Source organism: Micromesistius poutassou, assembly GCF_964030765.1.
Source record: "Micromesistius poutassou genome assembly, chromosome: 21".
NCBI lineage: Eukaryota > Metazoa > Chordata > Actinopteri > Gadiformes > Gadidae > Micromesistius > Micromesistius poutassou.
Window position 1 is genome coordinate 10,160,792 of NC_140291.1, and position 22,952 is coordinate 10,183,743.

The 22,952-nt window shown below is 44.6% G+C and overlaps 4 protein-coding genes across 10 annotated transcripts; 3 read left to right on the plus strand and 1 right to left on the minus strand.

Moving 5' to 3' along the window:
• The first annotated feature begins 283 nt into the window (after nucleotides 1-283).
• LOC311366953 (uncharacterized protein) lies at nucleotides 284-4,624 on the plus strand. 2 transcript variants are annotated; one of them, XM_084485741.1, is made up of 5 exons: nucleotides 284-516; nucleotides 807-2,222; nucleotides 2,343-2,453; nucleotides 2,701-2,817; nucleotides 3,032-4,624. In XM_084485741.1, the coding sequence occupies exons 1-5, from the start codon at nucleotides 504-506 to the stop codon at nucleotides 3,058-3,060; spliced, it is 1,686 nt and encodes a 561-aa protein (XP_084341867.1). In that variant the 5' UTR covers nucleotides 284-503; the 3' UTR covers nucleotides 3,061-4,624. The 2 variants fall into 2 exon arrangements, with proteins under 2 accessions (XP_084341867.1, XP_084341868.1); XM_084485742.1 differs by lacking the exon at nucleotides 2,701-2,817.
• bicral (BICRA like chromatin remodeling complex associated protein) lies at nucleotides 3,066-13,460 on the minus strand. 6 transcript variants are annotated; one of them, XM_084485740.1, is made up of 13 exons: nucleotides 11,851-13,204; nucleotides 11,182-11,230; nucleotides 10,804-10,849; nucleotides 10,318-10,360; nucleotides 10,023-10,088; nucleotides 8,619-9,857; nucleotides 8,475-8,535; nucleotides 8,331-8,377; nucleotides 8,153-8,202; nucleotides 7,925-8,070; nucleotides 7,260-7,291; nucleotides 6,639-6,741; nucleotides 3,066-6,532 (listed from the first exon to the last, which is right to left on the minus strand). In XM_084485740.1, the coding sequence occupies exons 3-13, from the start codon at nucleotides 10,842-10,844 to the stop codon at nucleotides 6,051-6,053; spliced, it is 2,310 nt and encodes a 769-aa protein (XP_084341866.1). In that variant the 5' UTR covers nucleotides 10,845-10,849; nucleotides 11,182-11,230; nucleotides 11,851-13,204; the 3' UTR covers nucleotides 3,066-6,050. The 6 variants fall into 6 exon arrangements, with proteins under 6 accessions (XP_084341866.1, XP_084341862.1, XP_084341864.1 ...); XM_084485736.1 differs by lacking the exon at nucleotides 11,851-13,204 and adding an exon at nucleotides 13,395-13,433 and having other exon boundaries at nucleotides 3,067-6,532; nucleotides 7,197-7,291; XM_084485738.1 differs by having other exon boundaries at nucleotides 3,067-6,532; nucleotides 7,197-7,291; nucleotides 13,146-13,210.
• Nucleotides 13,461-14,100: 640 nt separating this feature from the next.
• tbcc (tubulin folding cofactor C) lies at nucleotides 14,101-15,715 on the plus strand. The gene has a single exon (XM_084485247.1). It carries the CDS (start codon nucleotides 14,124-14,126, stop codon nucleotides 15,168-15,170), a length of 1,047 nt encoding a protein of 348 aa, XP_084341373.1. The 5' UTR covers nucleotides 14,101-14,123; the 3' UTR covers nucleotides 15,171-15,715.
• Nucleotides 15,716-16,860: 1,145 nt separating this feature from the next.
• Nucleotides 16,861-20,750, plus strand: prph2a (peripherin 2a (retinal degeneration, slow); the record flags this gene model as incomplete). Its single annotated transcript, XM_084485358.1, has 3 exons — nucleotides 16,861-17,441; nucleotides 18,823-19,069; nucleotides 20,544-20,750. 3 exons carry the CDS (start codon nucleotides 16,861-16,863, stop codon nucleotides 20,748-20,750), a joined length of 1,035 nt encoding a protein of 344 aa, XP_084341484.1.
• Nucleotides 20,751-22,952: the final 2,202 nt, after the last annotated feature.

The following is a 22,952-nucleotide window of genomic DNA, read 5'->3' on the forward strand; positions in this document are numbered from 1 at the left end:
CTGGTATTACTGTGTACTTCCGCCGCCCTTATATTTAAAGCGAACGGGGAGTGGGCGTGGTCAACGTCTACGCTCTCCAATATATCCATGTACAATACAATATCGTGTAATTACAATGTCGCCACTCGCTGGTCACAGCAAGTGTTTAACACTTATTTGTAACACATTTATATAGAATATTCTTGGATTTGTTTTTTGTTTTTTATATTCAGGCAATGTACGTTACTACCCAATGGGTCCTTTTTTTTTTTTTTTTTTTTACAGTATTACGCGATAATCTCAACTGCACTACTCTTCTACAGAATCTACACGTGTTGAGCACTTTTCTAAACACAATAATACGTCAAGCTATCTACTTCGTTATTGTGATTTTCACGTCTTATTCTGACAAGTTTCCCAACTTATCAAGGTCGTTCGTGCGTTTGCGTTGGCTGGGTTGAAATATTCTGAAAGTTGTACAACATGTAGAATTGTTATTTTCTGTATTTGCAGACACTTGCAAGATGAACACGACAGGTGAGTGTGGCCAAACCAGGTGGAGAACAGGGTGTTGAATGTCACGCATGTGTACTCAAACATTTACCGGTCCCTCAGGGCAGGTAGTCCATTAATAAAGTGGTCGCCGATGTGCTAAACTTAGTTTGTGCTTTGTATTATTTTTGGGGGAATATATTTATTTCAGAAACTGCTTGTTGGGCAATAGTTTTGCGTTATAGTTACAAGAAAGTTGGTCTCTAAATGTTAAAATCTCTCATTTTAAGATTTGCACTAACACTAATATTTGTTATTTGTTGTGTTGCGGACAGGTGTGTGCCCGTACTGTGGCAAAACATTCAAAAGACTGAAAGGCCACCTGCCCCACTGCAAGGCCAAAGAGCACTCTGAACTATCCCAACATGACCGCACTGCGAGCGAGGACACATTGTCCAAACCTCTTTTGTCTTCTACGCCAACTTCATTTTCATCAGAAAAAGCAAGAAAGCGCACAGCCATCAAGGAATCGTTGATGAAGACACTCCTGACGACGAAGAATGATAAAGAGTCAAGGTTATTACCAATGTCAGAGTCTTTGCCTCCATCAACACCATTGAAGACTGAGTCTTACCAATCATCTCCACTGATGCCATCGCCAGTTAGATCGTCAGCGCCATCCATTTCTCAGCCGTCATCATCCAAGAAGAAGACACAGAGTCTGGCTGATCAGATCAAGATGGCTACCTTAACCTCTTCTATCTCTCCATCTGCTTCCTTGCCCTCTCCTTCCGAACTGAGTAACTCTTCCAGCACTCTGAAACAGACTGCCAGACCCAAACAGGTCACAAAGGGGCCACAGAAGCAAGCACAATCCAAACCCCAACCTATCCCATCAGACCAGCTCCCTGCTGCATTTAGGCCAGTAGCAGACCCCGCAAACTCTGCAGCGTTGTTATCAACTAGGCAGGAAGCTGGAAAGAAAAAACCAGCTCTTGTTGCTCCAGAACCCCAACTCGAAGGTGCCTCAAAAACTAAGGGGATGAGCAGCCGATTGCCTCTGACAACTCAAATGTCCGGCCTCTCCAATGAGAGAATCCCATTGGATGGTGACCTGGGAACCATTAGGACCCCGTCCGAGATTTTGGAGGATGGGGGATTACAGAATGGAGCTCATGCCAGGGCAACTCTCCAGAATGTGAAGGACACCTTGAGGAGATCAAAGGGCATCGGTCAGCCAGGGAAGCTGAGCTTACTGGACCATCTCCAAAGCTCTATGCCGACCAGAGACTGGCGATCCGGTGAAACTGAAATCAAAGACCCAATTGGTGTGAGTCAGGATCACACTGGTATTATGGCACCGCTAAGAGATGCAAATGGCATCGGGCCGTTGTTAACATCCACTTCTCCATCAAACCAGTTACCCGACACCAGTTCTCAAGTGAGGAGACTGTCGCCTTTTGAAAGACTCCCTGCTTTTCCCCCTGAAAAGGAGGGCTTTATACCGGCCGGAACCACCTACCTGTCACCACCTCCCCTCCAGGGCCCCGCCCTGCAGTCCTCCCTGGCGAGTACAGCGGGTCTGATTCAGCGATACGAGATGGCACTCCTCCTCACCTCTTCATCAGTAACCCGGCCTGTGGAATCAACACCGGCATGTGCTGAGGAGTCAGGGGGAGTGAAGGGCAGAATTATAATGAAGGACCCAGAAGTCATCATCAGAAATTTTAAATTGCAAAATGCAATTGAGGGTTAGTATGACAAAGCTAATGGAAGTTAGCTGTGTGGGAGCATAACACGTTATAATGTACACATTATTACGAGGCTGAGAAAGCGCATTCAACTAACACCAGGCCTGATCGGTGTTGCAGGTAACCTGGCCGGCCGCAGGCTTGGACAGGTGCGACTGGGTGAGTTGCCCTTGTGGCTGGCCATCAACGTCCCCAGCCGGCCCCGGGGAGTGGTGGAAGCCCTGCACAGAGGTCAGTACACATCCCATCACACATTCAGACCCCATTCACACACTATGCAAAGGTCAGTACACATCCCATCACAGTCAGACCCCATTCACACACTATGCAAAGGTCAGCACAGATGACATCACATTTAGAACCCAAATGACACTATGCAAAGAGGTCACCACACATCCCATCTCATCCAGAACCCAGTGCCCAGTTCTTGTCCCTTCTCTTGTCGCTTAATTTTCTTGTTCATCTGCTGGGGTGTCAGGGTGGCTGTGGTACTACCGGAGGTACATGGACGTGAGGAAAGGCGGGATTGGAGGAGTGAGCATGCTGCTGGCTGGCTACTGTGTCCTCAGCTACGTGTGGAGTTACCCCCATATAAGTAAGTGCATGATGTTTGTCTTTTCAGAGTGTGACTTCAACCACTAATTCGTTAAGCAACCGAGTGTTAGTGAGCTAAGGGCTGATGGGAGTGGCTGCATGCGAGTCATAACGTCTATTGATAATAACGGTGCCCAGTGAAGGATACAACTGCAGCGTAGTAATTGAGCTGACTCACCATGTATAAATAACAGTGTGGGCTTGTTCTCTTGCAGAGAGCGACCGATGGAGGAAGTACCATTAATCTGGGTCAAGTGTTTGAAGAAGTAGTGTGGCTGGAGGGAAGTGAAGCCAGATACTGTTACTATACATGGCACCCGCGGAAACATTGAAAACAACGTGTGCAGGATTGATGTTTTTGTTATTGTAAAGAAACTATGATAAAGTAAGCTATGCAAATACCCATTAATTCATATTCTTTTAGTTAATTATTTCTGAAATAGGCACTTGAACTTTTTTTAGCATTCAGCGTTGCTCTTCGAAAGGACCACTAGGTGTCACCGTTGGATGTGTTTTACTACCAAAGAATTTGTGGAATGTCTTTCCTACATTTCTTTATAAATAGGCAAAAAGTAAAAGCCAAAAGTTGTAAATGGCATAGGAAATCTATTTATTTTGTGAAATTACTACAATGAAAATATGTTGAATGAAACTAGTTAAAAATGCTTGAATGTTTGTATTCAAAATCAATTTATTATTGACTTTTTGTTGTTGTAGTGAACACATATTAGCTACAAATGAAGAACAGACAGTCCTTTTTAAATGATTTCCTGACACAACTTCTTAGGCAACTTAATAAAAAATAACTTCAATTTTCTCTTTTTTGACATTTCTTTCTCCTTACAAAAATTATAAATATTTTGTTTCACTTTTCCTTTTTATACAAAACAAATTTACAAATCAAGTGAGACATACAAAAAAAGAACAGCAGTGACTATAGGGACAAGGATTTAAAAGAAGCGTAATAACCTTTTGAAACGCACCGGTAAAGCCCAGTACAATCCCGGGCACACACACCCAGTTTTACGGTTTGACCATCTAATACATTTCAGTATTAGAGAGAACTTATTCCTTTTGATAAAACTACAGCAACGCAATTAATTAGGTAACCATTTTAGGGGGAAATTCAGCTAATGAATTGTGGGTAAAAAAATAATGAATGTGATTGGTCATCTGACTCTGGGGGGGGGCGTGGTCTAGGGGTGCTCCAATGGCTGTTGGCACTCAACACTCATCGGAAGGCCTTCTAGTCTGCTCCCATTCAGCACACAGGAACATGTTTCACACACACCAGTTGACAAAGAGCTGGTCTATGCAGGAGTCAAAAGGAGCATTTATCAAACGGCTTTGATCTGCAATGTGGTCCCTGTGGCAACTGGAAAAAACCTTTCCACTCCTTGTTCCAACGCATGCTTACTTTGAGTCATGTATCTGTTATCCAATATCAAAATGCAAACATAAATAGGACTTAAATTGGAAATTTGAAGGAAATGTAAAATTGTCAGGACTCCAATCCAAATAAGATTTACTTTTTACAATAAAACTTACACCTAAAAATCTTGGCCCAAAACAAGTGTTTGTTCACACTTTGGGCGACGAACAAACCAACAAAATGCTGTTTGGGAATGTCTACTGCCCGCCCCCTTTTTGTCAAACTGAAGTCCCACATCTGCTGTCACCAGTACATTGAGACGAAAAATAACTCCTCAAACAAGGCCTGACTGTCTCCCATTCATTTTGGTTGAGCTGTGAGAGAGAGAGAGAGAGAGAGAGAGAGAGAGAGAGAGAGAGAGAGAGAGAGAGAGAGACTATGGACGTGGATCATCCGTGGTGGCTACAACAAAAGTGTGCAAAAAAAGAATAAAGATGAACCAGCCTCTGTATGCAGATGAACAATCACATACAACGAGGGAGCAACACACTCACATAACTGGATGTGTGTGAGTATACAGAAGATCAATACATAGCAACCTGAAGAAGGCAAATCAAACGTACATACAATCAATCCACCAATGAACCTTCAGGGAACCACTGAACAAATGACCGTCATATTAGCATTTATACAATGCTGCGGCGTGCCGGAAACAAACCATTTAATACACTGTTGGAGTCTCGTTGGAACCTAACTAAGTGGGACCAAGGGGTAGGGTGTCCATGTGTAACATGTTCCTCAATCTGAGGATGTAGAACCCCCGATACACACTCGCACATAGCTGATTGGGTCCGTGCGAGTGTGTCCGTGTGGGGACGCATATACCTTTAAGGTACAAAAGAAAAATGCCAAATAAATGGAAATTCTAAAGGACAAAGAGAGAAATTAAGCAACAAATGGATGGGTCTTATTCGTACTGGTATTTCACATGTGGTTCATAATGGGCTTGGTATTACCAGGGGTGGTAGGCTGGGGAGCTGGTGGGCTCAAGGAACGATTTCCAGATGGTCGTGATCTGCTCTGTTCAGTTCCTGCCATTCACCACTTCATCTGATGATTGTGAAACTGAGGCTGAGCTTGCCTTGGTGGACTTAACAGCCGTATTTCAATGCTGGCCCTGCAAATCAATTTTGGGGTGATCCATATACACACTGCCATGAAAAACAGGTTATCTGTGGGCGGAGTGAAGGTTTTCTTGTTTGTAATGTCGAGTGCAAGAGTGAAAAAACAAAAAATCCTATTTTTGAACAAGGCTTCTTCATGTAAACGTTATTTTGTAAAAGATCGACGTAGAACTTCTTAGGCACAATGTCATTATTCCATCCATCCCTATCCTCTTAGCATAGCTAGTGGGGCGCTGGCACAACTAGTGAAGACATGTATGGGGAAGAGAGGGCTACTCGAGGTGACCAGGAATCTTGATTCTCCAAAGATGCCGCCCAAACAAATAATTGGTTGATATTTCCCCTTTTAAACCCACACATCTCAAAACCTTCCCCTAAGTCTGAGTGCATCGATGTGGTTCTGACTGGCACCAGAAGGATTCACAGACCCCTACAACCCTCTACAAAAGCCTGTAGTTAACTGACACATCAACAGAAAAGCCTGCTACATTAGATAATAGGGTTTTTCATTCCAAGTTCACTTTTTTGCTATTTCCTTAAAAAAAGTGTCGCTCAATCAGTCATGTCGCCGGTTTTACCGCCAAAAACATTTCGGGACTATAAAGTGACAAAGAAAAGTTAAAACAAAACCACACTGAGACCCATGGGGGGGTGGATTTCGGTTGAAACACACCAATCTTAACATTCCAGAATGCTGTTGACGGCCGCCTCCAGAACAGAGTCCGTGTCGGGGGGCGAGGGGGACTGCTGGTGGGGGTACTGGGTAGGATTGGTGGGCTGGTACTGGGTGGGCCCAGCAGGCGTGTCCCCCACCGCGGCGGAGGGGTTAGCCAGGGGATAATGACTCGTGGCATTGAGGCTGTCGTTGCTGGGGGCGCTGGCCCCGTAGTGCTGCTGCTGCTGCTGCTGCTGCTGGGTCCGTTTCATGTCCGCCACGCTCCTGCTCTCCAGGTGCGGTGGCGCCGCCGGAGGGGGCCCGCCGACACCTCCGCTCCCCCCGCCGGGGTCTCCGTACCCCGGCTGTCGGTCTGTCCTGTAAGGGGACTGGGTGGAGTCTCTGGCCGTTTGTCTCCAGCCGGGGTTGGACGGGGACGGAGGGGGGCAGGGTTCCGGGACAGCGCTGGCCCGCGTCCCGCAGCAGAAGTCCTCAAAGAATCCGTCTGAAGACAATACCAGAGAAGTGATTTGTGACATCATTTGAAATTACATTAATGGAAAGAAACCCACTGGCCAAGCCGAGCCTGGTTCTTGCTTGGTCTTCCTCACCTGGGTCCACGAGCACCATGCGTTTGTCCTGCGTCAGATAAGTGCGCTCCTCTTGGTTGAAGGTCCGGTCAATCATCACCATTTCCGACGAGGGACACGTACGCTGCAGGAAAAGGCCTCATCGATTATTCTTTAGATATACGTCTAAAGTCTTTCAACAAAGAAAAGACACAAATCACTCCTAGGCTAAACTTGGGACTTGAAGTCCGACTACACTCTCACTTTACTCGATTTTAAAGGACAAGACTCTTGCAAGACTCTTCTACAGCGCTCACACTGTGGCGCTGACGCAGCTGATCGTATCTAATTTAAATATGCCATCAAGACAAGCTAAAACATGTAGTTGACTGACTACTGTAGAATTACATTTGATAAAATCGTCTGGAAAGAGTTTCTCTCTGAGTACAGACAAATAAATCCACAACAAAACTTTTCGGGCCCCGACTCTGTGCAGTCTCCACCCAGGTTTAGTTACAGCATGGTTGAACATTAACCAGTCCATATGCATGATATTAATAAGTATTGGAAGAAAAATTGTTAGTGTTTGTTTGCACCCACCTCCGCCTCCACCATTAATAATCGTCTGTATTTGTTCACCATGACGTGAGTTCTCTTTAGTACCTGAGTGGCCACAGTCTCAAATTCCTCATCCACTGTACAAAAACAAGAAAAACAATGATTACAAATGATTGAAAATGTCGGCCACAATTATTGAGGCTCTCTAGTTTAACAATAGTAATGCTAGACCTTTAGGGCTCTGCTACGGATTTCTAAATTTCAGGTAGCTGACCATTCTGATCGAACACATTTGAAACAGGCAGTTTTTTCTGGTTTCCATTATGTTCTTGCAAGCACTCTTCCGGGTTCCATCGCTTGGAAAGGATTTACTTGGTTAAACAACAAGACACTAAGCAACACCACTTATATGATGACTCAGCATGAATAGACATTTTAAACCGTGCTGAACTTGATGTGGTAAAATAATTGACAGAAGGAAAGCAAATGCTGACCCAGCAAAAAAGGACGAAGAATTAAACTACTCATCTGACTGTGGCTAACTGTGGCAAACGCCAAGTTACAGATATCTCGATGTATCCCTTTAAACAACTATAAGTAAAACATGCAGATATTCACCTAAAGGCCCATCCCTTTAAATAACTTATTTCAAATGACCTTCCCTGATTGGTCTGTGTAAATCCTTAAAGGCATGTCAAGGAGAGTGAAAGGATTGTGAGTAACATTGTGTTACGGGGGAACCGAAAGAGCAGTGAATAAGTCGGGTGTACCCTGGGAAAACTCATGGATGCTGGGCGGAGTCCCCTGGAACACGTGGTAGGGGAGGAGTCTGTGCAGCGCATCGTCCAATGAAGTGTAGCGCCGGAGGTCCGGGGCGTCGACGCCGGCGTGGTCGTTCCTCAGGTGCTGCATAACCCTGGGATTCAAAGTGACGCTTAGTGTAGGAAGCCGGTCAGGACAATTGACGTAGTCGTTGAAGGTAATGTTAATGGACTTACATTCCTCCTTTGCTGAGTGGTGGAAAGGCAGGCCTTTTCTGTGCGTTGACCTTCAACAAAGAAAACCACAAATCATTTAAACAGAAAAATCTTCATGAATCATACTTGCGCTAGGATGCTTTGAAATGGTACCCAACAGATTTGTTCACGCCAAGAGTAGGAAGAGCAGCCGGAGTACCTGTACGTTCAGCATTGAGTCTTGGTTTGTCATCATGGTATTCACAGCTAGGGTCAGACAAACGACAGGATCAGCTTTATTAGGACCAGCTAAGAGTACACCATTGATACAACATGGAGAAACCAACGCATAAAGTGATGTTACCATGGGGGTTGAGCAGCTTCGGCTGTCGAGGATCCTGTTTGAGGCCAGGCGACTGTGAATCCTGGTCAAAAGAGGTGGTACGATTAGACCGATGACAGAACAGAAAGAGAGGACTAGAACAGAACAAAGTGCTTTGGATTTTACCTGTCTGTATTCTAGTTGTTCGTTTATAGTGCCATCAGTACCGGGCAAATGGGACAGAGCAGTGCCGCTGGGCGTCTGGGTCACCAGGAGGCGATGGACAGAGCCAGCCGACACTTGACCTCCGACCTCAGTCGTCGCCGGGCCAACCAGGGTTAGCCTTGCTGAAGTAGACGACGTCTGCACGGTGTTGGTGTCAGTGAAACTTGTCCACGCTTGAGTCACCGCCGCTCCCACATGACCGGTGCTGACCTGATTCACAATTAGGTGGCCTCCAGGGGTGGCCGTGAAGTTCTGCCCGGTGACTATCTGCACCGCGTTCTGATTGGATATGAGCGTGTTCCCGTCGGACGGGCCGGAGTTCGAGTTGGAAGGAGTGAGCGACAGAGAGCTAGGAAGTAAGAACTGCCCGCTTGGGACGTTGGTTTGGCCCTGCGTTTGGTGCTGAGGAGAGTGCACTACAATGGAGCCGTTGGCTGTGTAATGTGCCCCCGAACCAGTAGCATTGGTGTTCACTATGCTAGCCATGGTGCTGGGAGTGCTCTGAAGACCCAGGCTGTACACAGTCTGGGTCCCGGCGGCGAGGGGTTTGGGCTGGATCGGTCTGACAATAGTCTGGGTCCCTCCTGGGCCTCTCTGGATGATAATGTTTTGCATGGGGATATTCTTGAAAGGCAAGCCAACCTGCCCCTGAGTCGGGGCAAACACTTGCCCCCCTGCCGTGGCCGCTGCAGGGGCCCCCTGCCTCAGCACGATCTGGGGTGATCGGTCCAGACTGCTGAGGGTCATCACCCCGCCGCCGCCGCTGCTGAACGAGCCCAACACCTGGATGTGCTGGGCCGAACCGTTGGGCAACTGGGACACCCCTTGAATGAACTGGTTGGCGGGGAACACAGACGTGGTGGTGTTGGCCACCCCCACCGCCCCCCCGTAGCCCCCAGAGACCAGCTGGGAGGGGAAGGGAGCGGCAGGCGCCTGGACTGGGGAGGGCGCCGGCTGGGAGTCCAGGAGGGCCTCCTGGGCCAGCGTCTGCTCCGTGATGTCCGCCTCCATGAGGGACTTCTGGAGGATGTCGAAGGGCTGGTCCTCTCCGCCGAGGTCCACGCCCCCGGGGGAGCGGCCGGGCCCGAGCTCGTCCTCGATGAACGACAGGCTGCTGGAGAGCTGCAGGCCTTCTCCCGCGTCCTGGCCAAACTCGCCCATGGCGGAGGAGTCATCTTTGATGCCAGCGTTGGAGCCGGTCTACATTGTTGGGGTGATAAACAAACGTTTAAGTAACAGTATTTCAAACCAACAAGACATTATAGAACTTTAACAGGTGTCTTTGAATGTTCCAGACTATATAACATTTGGTTATTTAATCCTGAACATTCAGTCAGGTAATGGAGGAAAGGTAAGCAAACTCACAGTGTTGCCAGCGAAGAAAGAACCATCCGATCCGTAGGCTGCATTTGTCACATCATCCTCTTCGATCTGTAGGGAAATAAATAAGTAGTCAACTCTCAATTCCACTGTAATATTATGCCAATTCTATGTATGGTGTTCTTTAAGACACATTTATCAGCTATACAATACACTGGAAAGGGTTCAAACTGAATTCATTAAGCTTCATAGTGTCAGGTTTTAATGCTGAATAAGCTTGTAATCAGCACCTGGAGTGAAGTGCACACTTTATAATAGAAGTGTACAATGATGTACTTACAGACTTGCAGCCATGAAGATAGTCGTTCAATGCATCCACATCTCTGTGATTGTTAAACAGAAGGGACACCAAGTTTTAGAGTGTGTAACAAGTAATTTCTAAATTACAACATTTTATAATTCATAGTGTGAACTGTGAACTCATAGCAATTGCATGAAAAACATCACAGGCCATTATATTAGTTTAATAGCTTTGATTAATGAATACAATGGAATAATTCATTTTGTGGTTAGCACATATATTCTACTTTCCCCATCTGGGTTCATTCACGGCAAGATGATGCACTAGGAAAAAGCCTAGCGAATGATAGTATAGGAAAGAATGACTAAAGTGTAAGTTAAGTAGTGAAAAATATTCTAACATATCCTAAAGGATGGGATTATCTCACCACTGGGAGAGGGGAAGAATAAATGACCCAATAAATAAAAGGTGGTTCATATTTCTCACATGCAACAAATCGAGCGAGTACTCTAATGTATTTTTTACCCTATAATATCCAGAAGACGGCGGTCGTCCTCATCATCCATGACACCTATGAGGTGAGGTAAAGCGGATGTGATGGTGCAGGCATAGAAAGGAAAGAAGACGGCAATAGTTACATGAGATGTGCACAAAATGATGTGGTCAGGTAAGGGGTTAAAATGGAACGTACAACTAGATCGCTGCTGATACATGACTAACATAAATGAAGTTGGTTAAACAAGGTCACAGGATAAACGCTGAATGTTATCATATCAATGCTATTGTAGCCATGGGCGTGTTTAGCCTAGTGTGATGCTTGTGATTTTAGACAAGGCCTTTTACTTTGAACTTGCATGCCAATCTTTGGTGTGGTTTGTGACAGTTTGTGACGCATCCACTCACAGTATTCTGGCAGGGAGCATGGAATCAGTCATTTAACACCCTTTATTTCCTGTAGTGGTTCAGGGTGGGAAGATGTGGTTGAAGTTTGACATGTAGAGTGGAAGAGTGATGGGAGGGGTTGGGGAGGTGTGGGACAATAGTGACAACATGAGTAGTAGGGGGTGGGAGGGAGAGAGATAGGATAAGAACAGTATTGTATATAATCCTCTACTAGAGCCAAGCACAGACAAATGTCCCCTCCCCCTCCACCATCCAGGGATTGGTCATTTCTGCTGTCAATTACACCACTATAGAATAGTTACAAGCTTCATCAACACCCCCCTTCTTTGTGTGCTTGAATTCTATGTTGCCTTTTTATTAAAAAAAAAAAAAGAAAAAAAAAAAGGGCTGCCTTGTCTGCCTGTATAGGCATTCAAGTATTTAGCAGCTGTAAGAATGTCTTACAGACTTGGCCCTTACAGACTGGCCATGTCAAATAAAAATGTAGGCCAGGCTGTATGTAATAGTCAGTTCAGAAGATGGATTATCAAAAATATCTTCATTATTATATTTGAATTAAATTAGATCATAGTTATATGTATTGCTTAATCTGTAAACACTACAAAATAAGAGTTGCTGCCATTGTGTTATTTGAAAGTGACAGCACCCTTGCTACAAAATGGCTGTTACCCTCTCCTGGGTTTCCTTAATGGCTGAACACGTTTGGCCACCATCTTTAGTTAAAGAGGAACAAAGAAAGGCATAGCTGCTGTATTAAACAGTGATATGCGAGTGGGTAAATACACAAAATATGCCATACAAAAGACGGGCGCACGGAAATGCTTTTTGTTCAAAAAGATGTGAATAGATATTGTAAAAATGTCGAGTTGTCAGCCTGTCGTGGGCCGTGTACTATTTGTATTATTTTATAAGAAACATCGTTGTGAACGTAGGCGAGGTACACTTTTGAATAAAATAAACCTTTAAAAATGATTTATACCTAACAAAAAAATGAAGCGAAACGATTGAAACAATACACTTTATTTCACAAAACAGCTACATGGGTAATAACTGGTAAGGCGTGAAAATAATAATAAACCTCCCCATATTGTGTAACGTTAATGAAACAGATGGATATTATATGACCACGTAATATATACATATATCCATTAATCACGCTTTGTGACTCGGAAAGTAATATTTTAATCCACGGTCACACATTAGATATGTATGGTAAGTATAAAAAGTAGGCTTTAGTTGTAGTAGTGCCTCGTAGTGTACGCGCTAACATAAAATATGTAAATACAAAATGATCCATTTCTCACACAAGTCGTCTCAAATAGGACGACCTTAGAGAAAGGGGAAACATTTTAATCGGAGAACTAAGGTTAAAATAACAGCATAAACACGCCCTAGCATTATGCTACGAGGACTACCAAGCTAGGGGCTGAAACGCCCCGGACACTCCCGCGGTGTCCGCACACCGACGTTAACTTAGCCAAAAAGCCAGCAAATGTACAGCTTGCGTATTTTATCTCCAAAAATAGACTGAATCGACAGAATGATAATCGCATTCAAGCAGCACAAACGCCTATCCTCCAGCCCCTGGCCGCCGCCTGCCGCTGACGTGCTCGCTTTTCTGCTGGGGAGGCTCTCGCTTGTCTCCTATTTAACTCGTCTGCCAGCATGCAAAAACGTCACATTTCTCTAGATTTTGGCGAAGCGGACGCATTTCATCCTCGGGACGTTCGGAGATCGCCGTGTTGTGCGTCGAGTGGCTGTCAGCCCGGGATGTTTTTTGACTCGTGGAGCCCGGCCTGTCGCGGTTAGCTAGCAGCCCCGGTGGCGTCGCCCCGGCGGAGGACGGCGGCGGCGGCGGCCGCTCGAATTCGTCGACAATGTTAACGGACTAAATCTCGTCCGGCCATAAATATTTATCTCGATTAGCATAACATAAAGACGACGGAAAGAGGCAAACCCTTTACCCATGTCTCACTCCTCTTGAAACCCAATATCTCCATTTGGCAACTTTTAATTTGCTCCCCCCTCCTTCTCCTCCTCCTTCTCCCTCTCCCACTCATATATTGTCTCCCTGTCCTTGTTCTGTCTCGGATAGATTCTCCTCGCGGCTCAAACTCTCTTCCCTCCCTGAAGGAAGGGAGGAAGGAGGTTGTGTGTGTTTTTTCCTTGAAATTTTTATCACAAAATTATAATACACTCAAAGGGAAACTCACCGTCATGAAAAAGCAGTGCCTTGTCAACGGGGTTTCCTCGCCATCACCGCACGGGTGGTTGGGGTAATGCACAGAACAAGGCAGCCCAGAGCATCCCACAGTCATAACGTTGGAGCTCCAGCACGATTAAAGAGCGAAATACTGGATTTATAAACGAGCGTTACTCTAATGTCCACAATGTTACTGAACGAGGAATTATTTAGGCATATTGCTTGACTCTGATAAATATTACGATAATATTATTAAACGTGCGCAGTGGTAACAGCAGGGGGCGGTCCTGCGATCTATGTGCCACACCTTGACGTTGTACAGGTAGCCCTACCTATAAATGGTAGTTATAGAGATTAATCCACACCATCACCAAACATAAGGTCTTCCATTAATATATATGTTGAGGCATTACAATCATGTCCTATTTTGAACAATAAGTCATTTTCAATAAGCGTGTGTTAATGTATTTTTCTTTTAAAGAATAAATTAAATATATTGATAAAAGATAATGCACTAGAATTATAATGAAGACCCTCTTTGTAAATATGTCATTTACACTTTGACGCAGGAACGGATGAGTTTGAAAAAAAAAAAAAAACATTTGAGTCTGCAACCAATAACAAGGCCGTATACATATCGACAGGTCACAATTCCTCCAATGAGGATCCGGCTTATTGTGACGTGACATGAACATTTCCGCATCAGACCTCGGCAACAAACCCTCAGAGGCAGTGCGGTATGGACATGGAAGTTGATAAAAGTGAGGGAGATCGTGATGACAACTCAAGCAATGTTGTCAAGATCCCAGAGCGACTGTTACTGCGGGAGAAGGAGAGGCTGGACGGGGCCGAGCGGAGGAAGGAGGCCAAAGAAAGCCGCTCGGTCGCAAATGAAAACAGTGAGTTTTTCACTAAAGCGTTCAACAGAGACCGGGCGGCCGTTGAAGATCTGATTTCCATTTGCTCCGGGACCGATCGGGCATCGGCAACACGAACGTTGGATGAGGCAACTGCTAAGACACAACAATTACAAAAGTTTCTTAATGACAGCATGATGTTTTTGGCGCAATACGAGTTAAGACAGGCACAAGCTTCCTTGCAAAAACTGCAGACATCCCTTGCCGAAAAGAGGGATGAGGCTTTGCCTAAAAAGAAATTCGCCTTCCGATCCCGTACAAAGGCTACCGAACAGGTCGCCGACCCGGTACAAGCAACCCAAGCTGGGGAGACTGTTATTGATGGTCAAACACCCGCAGCATCTGATATGAGCAAGGTGGAAGAGACCGTGCAATGTGGCTTTTCCAACATGAATGATGTGGTTCTCACCAAAACGGCAGGGGAGATCAATAAAAATGATGTTTTGTTGTCTCACCTGACAAACTGCAAGGTTCGTCTATTTGGCTCCCCCAGCACACTACACGTCAAGAACGTGAGTGGCTGTGAGATCCTGTGTGGCCCGGTGTCTGGCTCTGTATTTGTGGACCACAGTAGCAACAGCACCCTCGTCCTCTCCTGCCAGCAGCTGAGAACACACAACACCACCTCCACACAGGTGTACCTGCATGTGACCAGTCGTGCCATCATCGAGGACTGCCAAGGGGTCAGCTTCGCTCCGTTCACCTGGTCCTATCCAACCCTGGACGAGGACTATGTGGTGTCTGGACTGGACCGCGCCCGCAACAACTGGTCCCAGGTGGATGATTTCAACTGGCTCGCTGCAGGAACACAGTCGCCTAACTGGACTCTGATTCCTGAAGAGGATAGAAAAACAACTTGGGAGACTTGAACGAAGGATTCAGTTTCTTGCTATAGAAATCGAATTAAACATACGTGACATTTGTCTGCTGCTCTTAAACTACATTGCGATCCACTTATTGACATAACTCTTTTAATTGAACTACTTAAAAACATTCTAAATGGCCAATGTGGACCTCCTATTTAAATGTTCTCACCAAACTACAATGAATACTACCTTCCTGGCCTTCTTGGTACTAGACACAAATTGTGTGTTTTCAAGGTTATTTTAGACACACTTCACGTCATTGACATTTCATCAAGATCAAACGTTCAGCTACAAAACTTTGCAATTGTGATATATTATTGCTTCGAATGACAAAGCATGTGCATGCAATGTTCAGAAATGTTTAATAACTAACTTATCATCAGAAAGAGTTGGATTAAAAAGGCATGGTAGGATGTCTAAACAAAATACATGTTCCTTCATATGTTAGTCAGAACTTGAAGAATGTTAGTGATGTCTGTTATCTAAATGTGATTAACAATTTTTGTCGGACGGATATTGAACGATGGCTTTGCTTGTTTTAATTAAAGCGTTTTACTGAGCCATAATATTTTTTCTTCTACTTTTTTCTAAGTCTGTTATTTACATTACTTTTGTGCTGTTACTGCTTATTTTGTGTTAATTTTAATTGACTCAGTTTTAGTCCTAGTAAAAAACTCTAGGAATACTATAGCATTAGCAACTGTCTTGAATGCCTGTCATACAGCCTTAACCGACTAACAGTTGGAGACAGTCCAAAATTAAGGTAGGTCAAATTTGTTTGTGTTGCTGGTGAATACTTCACATGCCAAGTGCCATGCATCATCCATAAAATAGACCATTTACACGTCCTAAAATAGTGCATGATTCTAAAGATCTTGGATGGGCCCATACAGTAATATCATATTTAGCCGCAATCCTGAAAGCCTTATCCTTTCAATCTCTGGTTTGCATGGTCTCGTGTGATGCTGATTTGCCTCACTGTCTTTATTAGGTGTATGTTGAACTCATGGACCGACCTTTGAATGGACATTTCCATGTATTGGCTACACCTTCAAGTCCATGTTCTTTGTTAACCATTGCCTGTATTAACTGACACTCTGGTGTGTTAAATTAAGGCAACAGTGATCACGTGAACACCCAAACCAATTATGAACACTAACTGCAGATTACGATCAGGCTCATCTTCAGTAGAGGGGATTTTTGCAAATGGGATTAGGCTTCTTACATGGGCTTAGCATGACGTACTCTAACTTTGGGTTCCATCATGAGAATCCTCTGCAATCCTCCACCTCTCTATGGGAAGGAAACATCGCAATTGGCCTCAGCTGCGGTCATAACGAGAAAAGTTGGAAAGCTTTCAGTGAAAGTGAAGTCAATTATCCACAGTGGATTCTGGATGAAGGAGAAGGAAAATGGTCTTGAAGTATTAGCCGCTGTGCGTCTTCATAGTCCACCTGCTTTCTTCATCTCTGCTCCTGTGCTGGGGGATGGATTACAGGCTGAGCTAACTCTACTGTCCGGTTGGACTTTCTCGTGGTGACTAAGAAGTGCTTCTGAAGCAGCAAGCTGGACCATTGGGAAGCTCTTCCAATTAATTTTTCTCTTTGAAAACCTGGAAAGCTTGTAGCTTTCTGTGTGGTAGATTAAACTCACCTTTTTTTTTTATTTGTAGGGGCGCGTCCACGCTTCAATCATGGCTTTAATGAAAATCAAATTCGATCTGAAAAAGCGAGTGAAGCTTGCCCAGTTTGTCTGGTTCCTGTACTGGTTCTCTGTCATGGCAGGGGTGCTGGTCCTGAGCATGGGTCTTTTCTTCAAGATCGAGCTGCGCAAGCGCTCAGAACTCATGGACAACAACGAGAGCCACTTTCTGCCCAACCTGTTGATATTTGTGGGCTTGATAGCCTGCGGCATCAACGCCTTCGGGGGCAAAGTGTGCTACGACTCCTTGGACCCTACCAAGTTTGCCAAATGGCAACCCATGTTGAAGCCATTCCTGATGTGCTGTGTGGGCTTCAACGTGTTGCTGTTTCTGACAGCCCTCTTGTGCTTCCTGATGAGAATCCCCCTCCAGTTCACCTTGGCGGAGGGCCTGAAGAACGGCATGAAGTACTACAAGGACACAGACACACCTGGAAGATGCTACATGAAGAGGACCCTGGACCTGATGCAGATCGAGTTCCGTTGCTGTGGAAACAACAACTACCGTGACTGGTTTGAGATTCAGTGGGTCAGCAATCGCTACCTGGACTTCAGCGCCAAAGCAGTGAAAGAGTAAGTGACTTGGTGAATTCTGCTGCCTCAACTATTTTAAACCATAAATTAACCAATGTCTAAAATGTCATTACAATAGTTTATCGTTTTTTTAAAACATGCATATCAAAGATTTGTGAAATAATAATTTGTGAAATCGTCAAGTAGTAGCCTTTTGCATCTTCTCCAATTGTTTTTTTGGAAATAATAAAAATGGTTGTGGAAGCAATTAGTTATTTGAATGAAGACTGGCTGTAGCTTGTGTGTGTGTGTGTGGGGGGGGGGGGGGGGGGGGGGATTTGCACAATGTGTTAGAAACGGGGTCACTACGGGGTCCTATTGACAGGATCATCAGGTGGTGGGGGCTAGTGATGACGTGGATGGACTGGGTTTTGGAAGCAGAGGTTACTATGCAGTTTAAAGGATAAGAGAAGTGGATAAGGGGGTGGGTGCTCACTATGGCAGTATAGCTACCCATACCAAAGTAGTTGGGCCTTCATTCACCTCAACACATTAGTTTGTCATTTTGGTTTCACTTGGCGTGACTATGGAGACTATGAATACTGATGTTTTAAGTTTACGTGAGTTCAAGTGTTTAAAAGACTACGACCTGTCCTGGTTAACTAATCTCTTGGATTACATTTGCTTGTTGGTCGAGGCTTAATGTCCTCCCCAATCAGTGCATGGCTCTGAAGAGAAGCTCGGAATAGAGTAGAATCACTTGGTCTGATTGGCCCAGAGAACATCGTATGATATCGGAATCACTGAACATCGTAATTGACCGTTGATTGTTCTAGTGCTAGTTGTGAGGTGCTTCGCTACGAAAAACGGACTTACTTTGCACCGTCTAGATGATCGATTTCACATCTTTCTTTTGAGTAGACACCTTAGCCAATAAAATAAAATTAAAAAATGAATTTAGAGTTCAAATCATTCACAAAAATACATATTAAAAATATTAAATTGTGAACCATGAACAATGTTCGCATCGTGCCAAATCGTGCCGTCTCCTCACCTCAAATAGGCCTATATATATTTTTGTATGTCTCAATTATATGAGTGACTATAGATATTCACTATCGGTATGAGAAAATATCATCGATGACATTTCTAAGAAAAGGTTTGAATGGAAAATTAAGGATTAAGGGGACATTTACCAGAAAGAAAGAAGAAAAACATGAACTTGGTGACACTTTCAATTGCATGCCGGTTGTAATTTCTACCTAAATGAATGCTATTTCAGTGCATTCCCTTTTAAAGTCTGGTTATGTCATCAGATTTGTGAGTGAGCCACTCTCTCTCTCTCCACTAGGGTTAGGGTCGTTAACTACTTAACAAATAAACCTGTTGACCTAACTCAACTCTGCTTGACTTGACCCATGTGCTCTGCTCTCTCCTGCAGCCGCATCGGCAGCAACGTGGACGGCCAGTACCTGATGGACGGGGTCCCCTTCAGCTGCTGCAACCCCAGCTCCCCCCGGCCCTGCATCCAGGGCCAGATGACCAACAACTCGGCCCACTACAGCTACGACCACTACACAGAGGACCTGAACGTGTGGAAGCGGGGCTGCAGCGAGGCCATGCTGTCCTACTACGGGGGTCTGATGAACACCATCGGGGCACTGGTCCTGCTCGTCACCGTCCTCGAGGTGATCTTTGAGTCAAAAAATATAAACCACAGATATATTATTTATGTATTATATATACATTATGTATTGTGCCTTGACATTCGACAGCTATATTCAGACGGACAGATAGAGAAAGCTTTATGATTAAGTGTCATTTCTACACAAATAACAGTACAGCAAAAATATGAAGCTTCACCAAATACATCTCATAGTTTATTCAAATGATTTTCTGGGCCACTAGGTCAGAGATGGGACAGGCCTGGTAAGAAAGGCTTGAATCCGGGCATGTATGGAGGCTATGGCCTAGTTGGCACCTTGTCCCTGAAAACATGCTTGATTTGTTTTCATTCCTTCCATCCTCCACATACTCTCTCCCCCCCCCCCCCATCTCATCAACACACCTCTTCTTCTCTGCCTTTTTAACATATTGAGACCTTGTGGTGCCTTTGGCAACTGTCATGGGTATACAGATTACCCCCCCTCCATATACCTTCCACTTCCTCTGTTAAGAGTAATCCTGCAGGGATCACTTGGACGTCCTCCTCCCTTAATCCCTCCCCTCAGCCTTTATTCAGAATCTATCCTGGTGATTTTATGGCCTGCAGGCCTTAGTCATGGGGGGACACGCGTGCTGAGTGTGGTGTAGAATCTACAGTCAGACAACAACAGTCTGCCCGTGTCTTCTATTTTTAAACAATCACTCACACTTATCCTTAGGTCTCATGGTAGTATAGTACTACTAGTATTATTTTTGAGAATTCCTCTGTTGGGAAGCCTTCTTTCTTAGAGGTTAAACTGTGATTGTGTTTTATGTGGGCAACCCAAACGTGGCTTAGGGTATATCAGCACGCAGATCACATGCTCACTTCCCACCACAGTTCTATAATGAACCATGGTTATGCAAGAGTTTATACAGTGACACAACTAGGAGTCTCCTAGCTGTAGGATGGCTTCTGGCATTTCCTTAACCATTCATTGTCTTTTACTTTTTTGTTTGTTTGTAAATAACATCAGTTTCTTTTCACGTTAGCAGGTTTCAGTTATGATTATCATTCACTTCTCTCATTCTTAATCCAATGTCAAGCAGTGGTACTGTTATTACTACTTCTTCTTCACTATACAACTTCTACTACCATTCTACCACTCCTACTGCTACTACTACTACTACTACTACTATAATACTACTACTTCAACTACCACTCTGCTACTACAACTACTACACTACTACCACTACTATTAGTATTAATACTATGTAGTAGTACTACTACTACTTCACTAATACTACTGCTACTGCTTCTACAATTACTAGAACTACTCCTCCTACTACTTCTACCACTATTCTACTACTATTACTACTACTACTACTACTGCTGCTGCTGCTACTAGCTGCAGTGCTCCCCTGAACATATGATGTCATTCAGGGCTCTTCTAAGAAGTGAACTTGTGTGTGGGATCCATTGAAGATCTATTCCCCCCCCCCTATAACCCATCACAGGTGACTGTGATGATCGGCCTGCAGTACGTGAACACCTCCCTCTCCACCCTGGCCAACCCTGAGGACCCGGAGAGCGAGAGCGAGGGCTGGATTCTAGAGAAGACCATGAAGGAGACATTCACTGACATCATGGCTACCATGAAGGCCATGGGCAAAGCCAATCAGGTGGATGAAGGTGCCGAGGCAGGCGTTGCCACGGTGAGCTGAGCCAGCCCCTCCCACATAAACTGAGATCAAATCCTCCGACCGGGGTGATTAAGAGGGGCGGTGCGAAATGGATCACACGTCTTTTTTCGGACCAAAATTTTACAGTTAACACCACACAAAACTCACACACACAGGTTTGGTTTTCAGGCGGACCAAAAAAACAACACGAAATGGACATCACTACGGTTACCCCCCCCCCCCCCCGCCATAGCATGCTAAACATTTTTTCTCCCATCCCATACCCCCCACCCCCAGACAACCAGTTTAGTGAGAATTGAATGATGAATGATGCAATGGAACATGTTTTAAAAAAACATTCTTACGTGCTCTCATTTTCCTTTTTTGTCATTGTCTTCTAAAGATCAGTTGAGAGGGAACGTAATGAGCGTGGGGATGGTGGTTGCTATGCAACCCCCCCGCCCCCTTGTCCCGCCATGAAACCAGGGTACAACTCAGTTAAGATACAAGAGTCCAATAGCCCAAGAAACAAACTTGATTGATCGATGAATGTCTTTAAATCTATAATATTGGAGAGAAATGTAGCAGATTACATAGACAAACATCCCTTCAATCCAATGAAGACTGGATTTGCGCCTGTGACGGAGTAGAATTACATTGTTGATTTGTGTAATGGGGAGGTTGTTTCCATCGTTATAACCGCCCGCTCAGGATGCGTGAGAGGATATCCCAGGGCAGGGCTGGAGGGCCGGGCCGGGGCCACGGAGAAGGTCAGGAGTTTATAAGAAGAACACCAGGACGAGTGTAGAAGTCTCTAGAACTAGCGGAGGACGATCGAGATGGGCAGCTAAGTCTTGCTTCCTCACCCTCACACCATGAACTCAGATCCTATCAACTCCTCACCCTTTTGCATGTTTTCAGCAGCCTCTGTATGTTCCACCCTTGTACACACATTTCCTCCTACAACCGAGTTGCTGTCTTTGTAAATAGTGTAGAAATTTTCATTTTTTTTAAACAATGCAATTCATTTAAATATTTAAATCATTTTAAAGTTTGTTTTGCAATCTATACATATATATATATATATATATACATACATATCTATATTTTTTGGTCTTTGTGTACGTTGTTGCGTAGAGAAGAATAAAGGACTGTAGTGCTGTGTGAAATGTTGCGTGTTGAAAGGGTGCTGTTGTGTTGCATTAGACCGCGTAGCTATAGCCCACGTAGGAAGAGCAGAGATCAGGGAGGAAACCTGAGGCAGCTGTGGGGTTCCTGATTAACTCAATAGGATGAGAGCAATTATAGCATTACTGCTTTCACACGGAAACAGCACCACGCTGCACATGCCTGTCACAAGGACGGTGGGCATGTGTGTATGCAGAAACTGAGCAATGGTGTTATTCTTTCTATTCTCAATGGCATACCCAGAATTCTCCATGGTCACAGATAAAAATGAACATGAATGAACGAAACTCCTGGAAGATAGCCTACCAGCTGCTGTGGTGAGCTGTAAAGTAAACATCATACTCATTCAAAATGCTCTAAATTTCTCTAAACTGTAAAGCATGACTTTTGGTGCCTATCCTGTGTGATAATTGTGGACAGGAAGATCAGCTCCATCGGAACAGATGGATATATTGCTGTATCTGAGCCAAGACAAGGTTTGTCACAGGTCGCTGTGCATAATGTTATCACTGGTATTGAGGACAACAACTCTTTGTGGTATTTGGCCCAAGGCACTTAACCGCTGCTTAGTCGATTAGACGTCTAAGAGGCTTTGGATTAGCATTAGCCAGGTGAACAGGGGAACAGCACACACGTCAGGGGCAGAGGAGCTAGAGCAGAACGAGAGTAAGGAAACATTAGGTGAGTGGAGGGAAAGAGGTAGAGAAGATATTGATGATATTGTGACTATGGTAATTGGATTTTCCAATACTTTGAAATATGTTTGTGTAAATATACTGGGCCCATACTGAAACATAAATCATGACCACGTGTATCTTTCATATATTGCTGGGTGCAAATGTAATCAAGTAGAATGAGATGACCATTCAAAGTCCTGTACTCCACATCAGTTAATCAGTGTTTCTGGGTTATGGTGAGTAATCAAAATAGTAGACAGCCATATCCATCCATCTATCTACTCATTCATAGTTATGGGGCCAGGGGTGGGTCTTTTTTGGGGGTGTGGTGGGAGAAATGAAGCCCCTGAGTCAAACAATGTATTTGCTTTACTTGCAT

Excerpts from the sequence above, each read along its gene's own strand:
- LOC311366953 (XM_084485741.1), top strand. Across the intron at positions 2,454-2,700 it reads GGTGGAAGCCCTGCACAGAG|GGTGGCTGTGGTACTACCGG; the intron begins GTCAGTACACAT and ends CTGGGGTGTCAG. Across the intron at positions 2,818-3,031 it reads GTGGAGTTACCCCCATATAA|AGAGCGACCGATGGAGGAAG; the intron begins GTAAGTGCATGA and ends GTTCTCTTGCAG.
- bicral (XM_084485739.1), bottom strand. The coding sequence starts at position 10,844 with ATGGATGATGAGGACGACCGCCGTCTTCTGGATATTATAGG. Across the intron at positions 8,071-8,152 it reads CCACTCAGCAAAGGAGGAAT|GGTTATGCAGCACCTGAGGA; the intron begins GTAAGTCCATTA and ends TTTGAATCCCAG. Across the intron at positions 6,742-7,196 it reads TATTAATGGTGGAGGCGGAG|CGTACGTGTCCCTCGTCGGA; the intron begins GTGGGTGCAAAC and ends CTTTTCCTGCAG.
- tbcc (XM_084485247.1), top strand. The coding sequence starts at position 14,124 with ATGGACATGGAAGTTGATAAAAGTGAGGGAGATCGTGATGACAACTCA.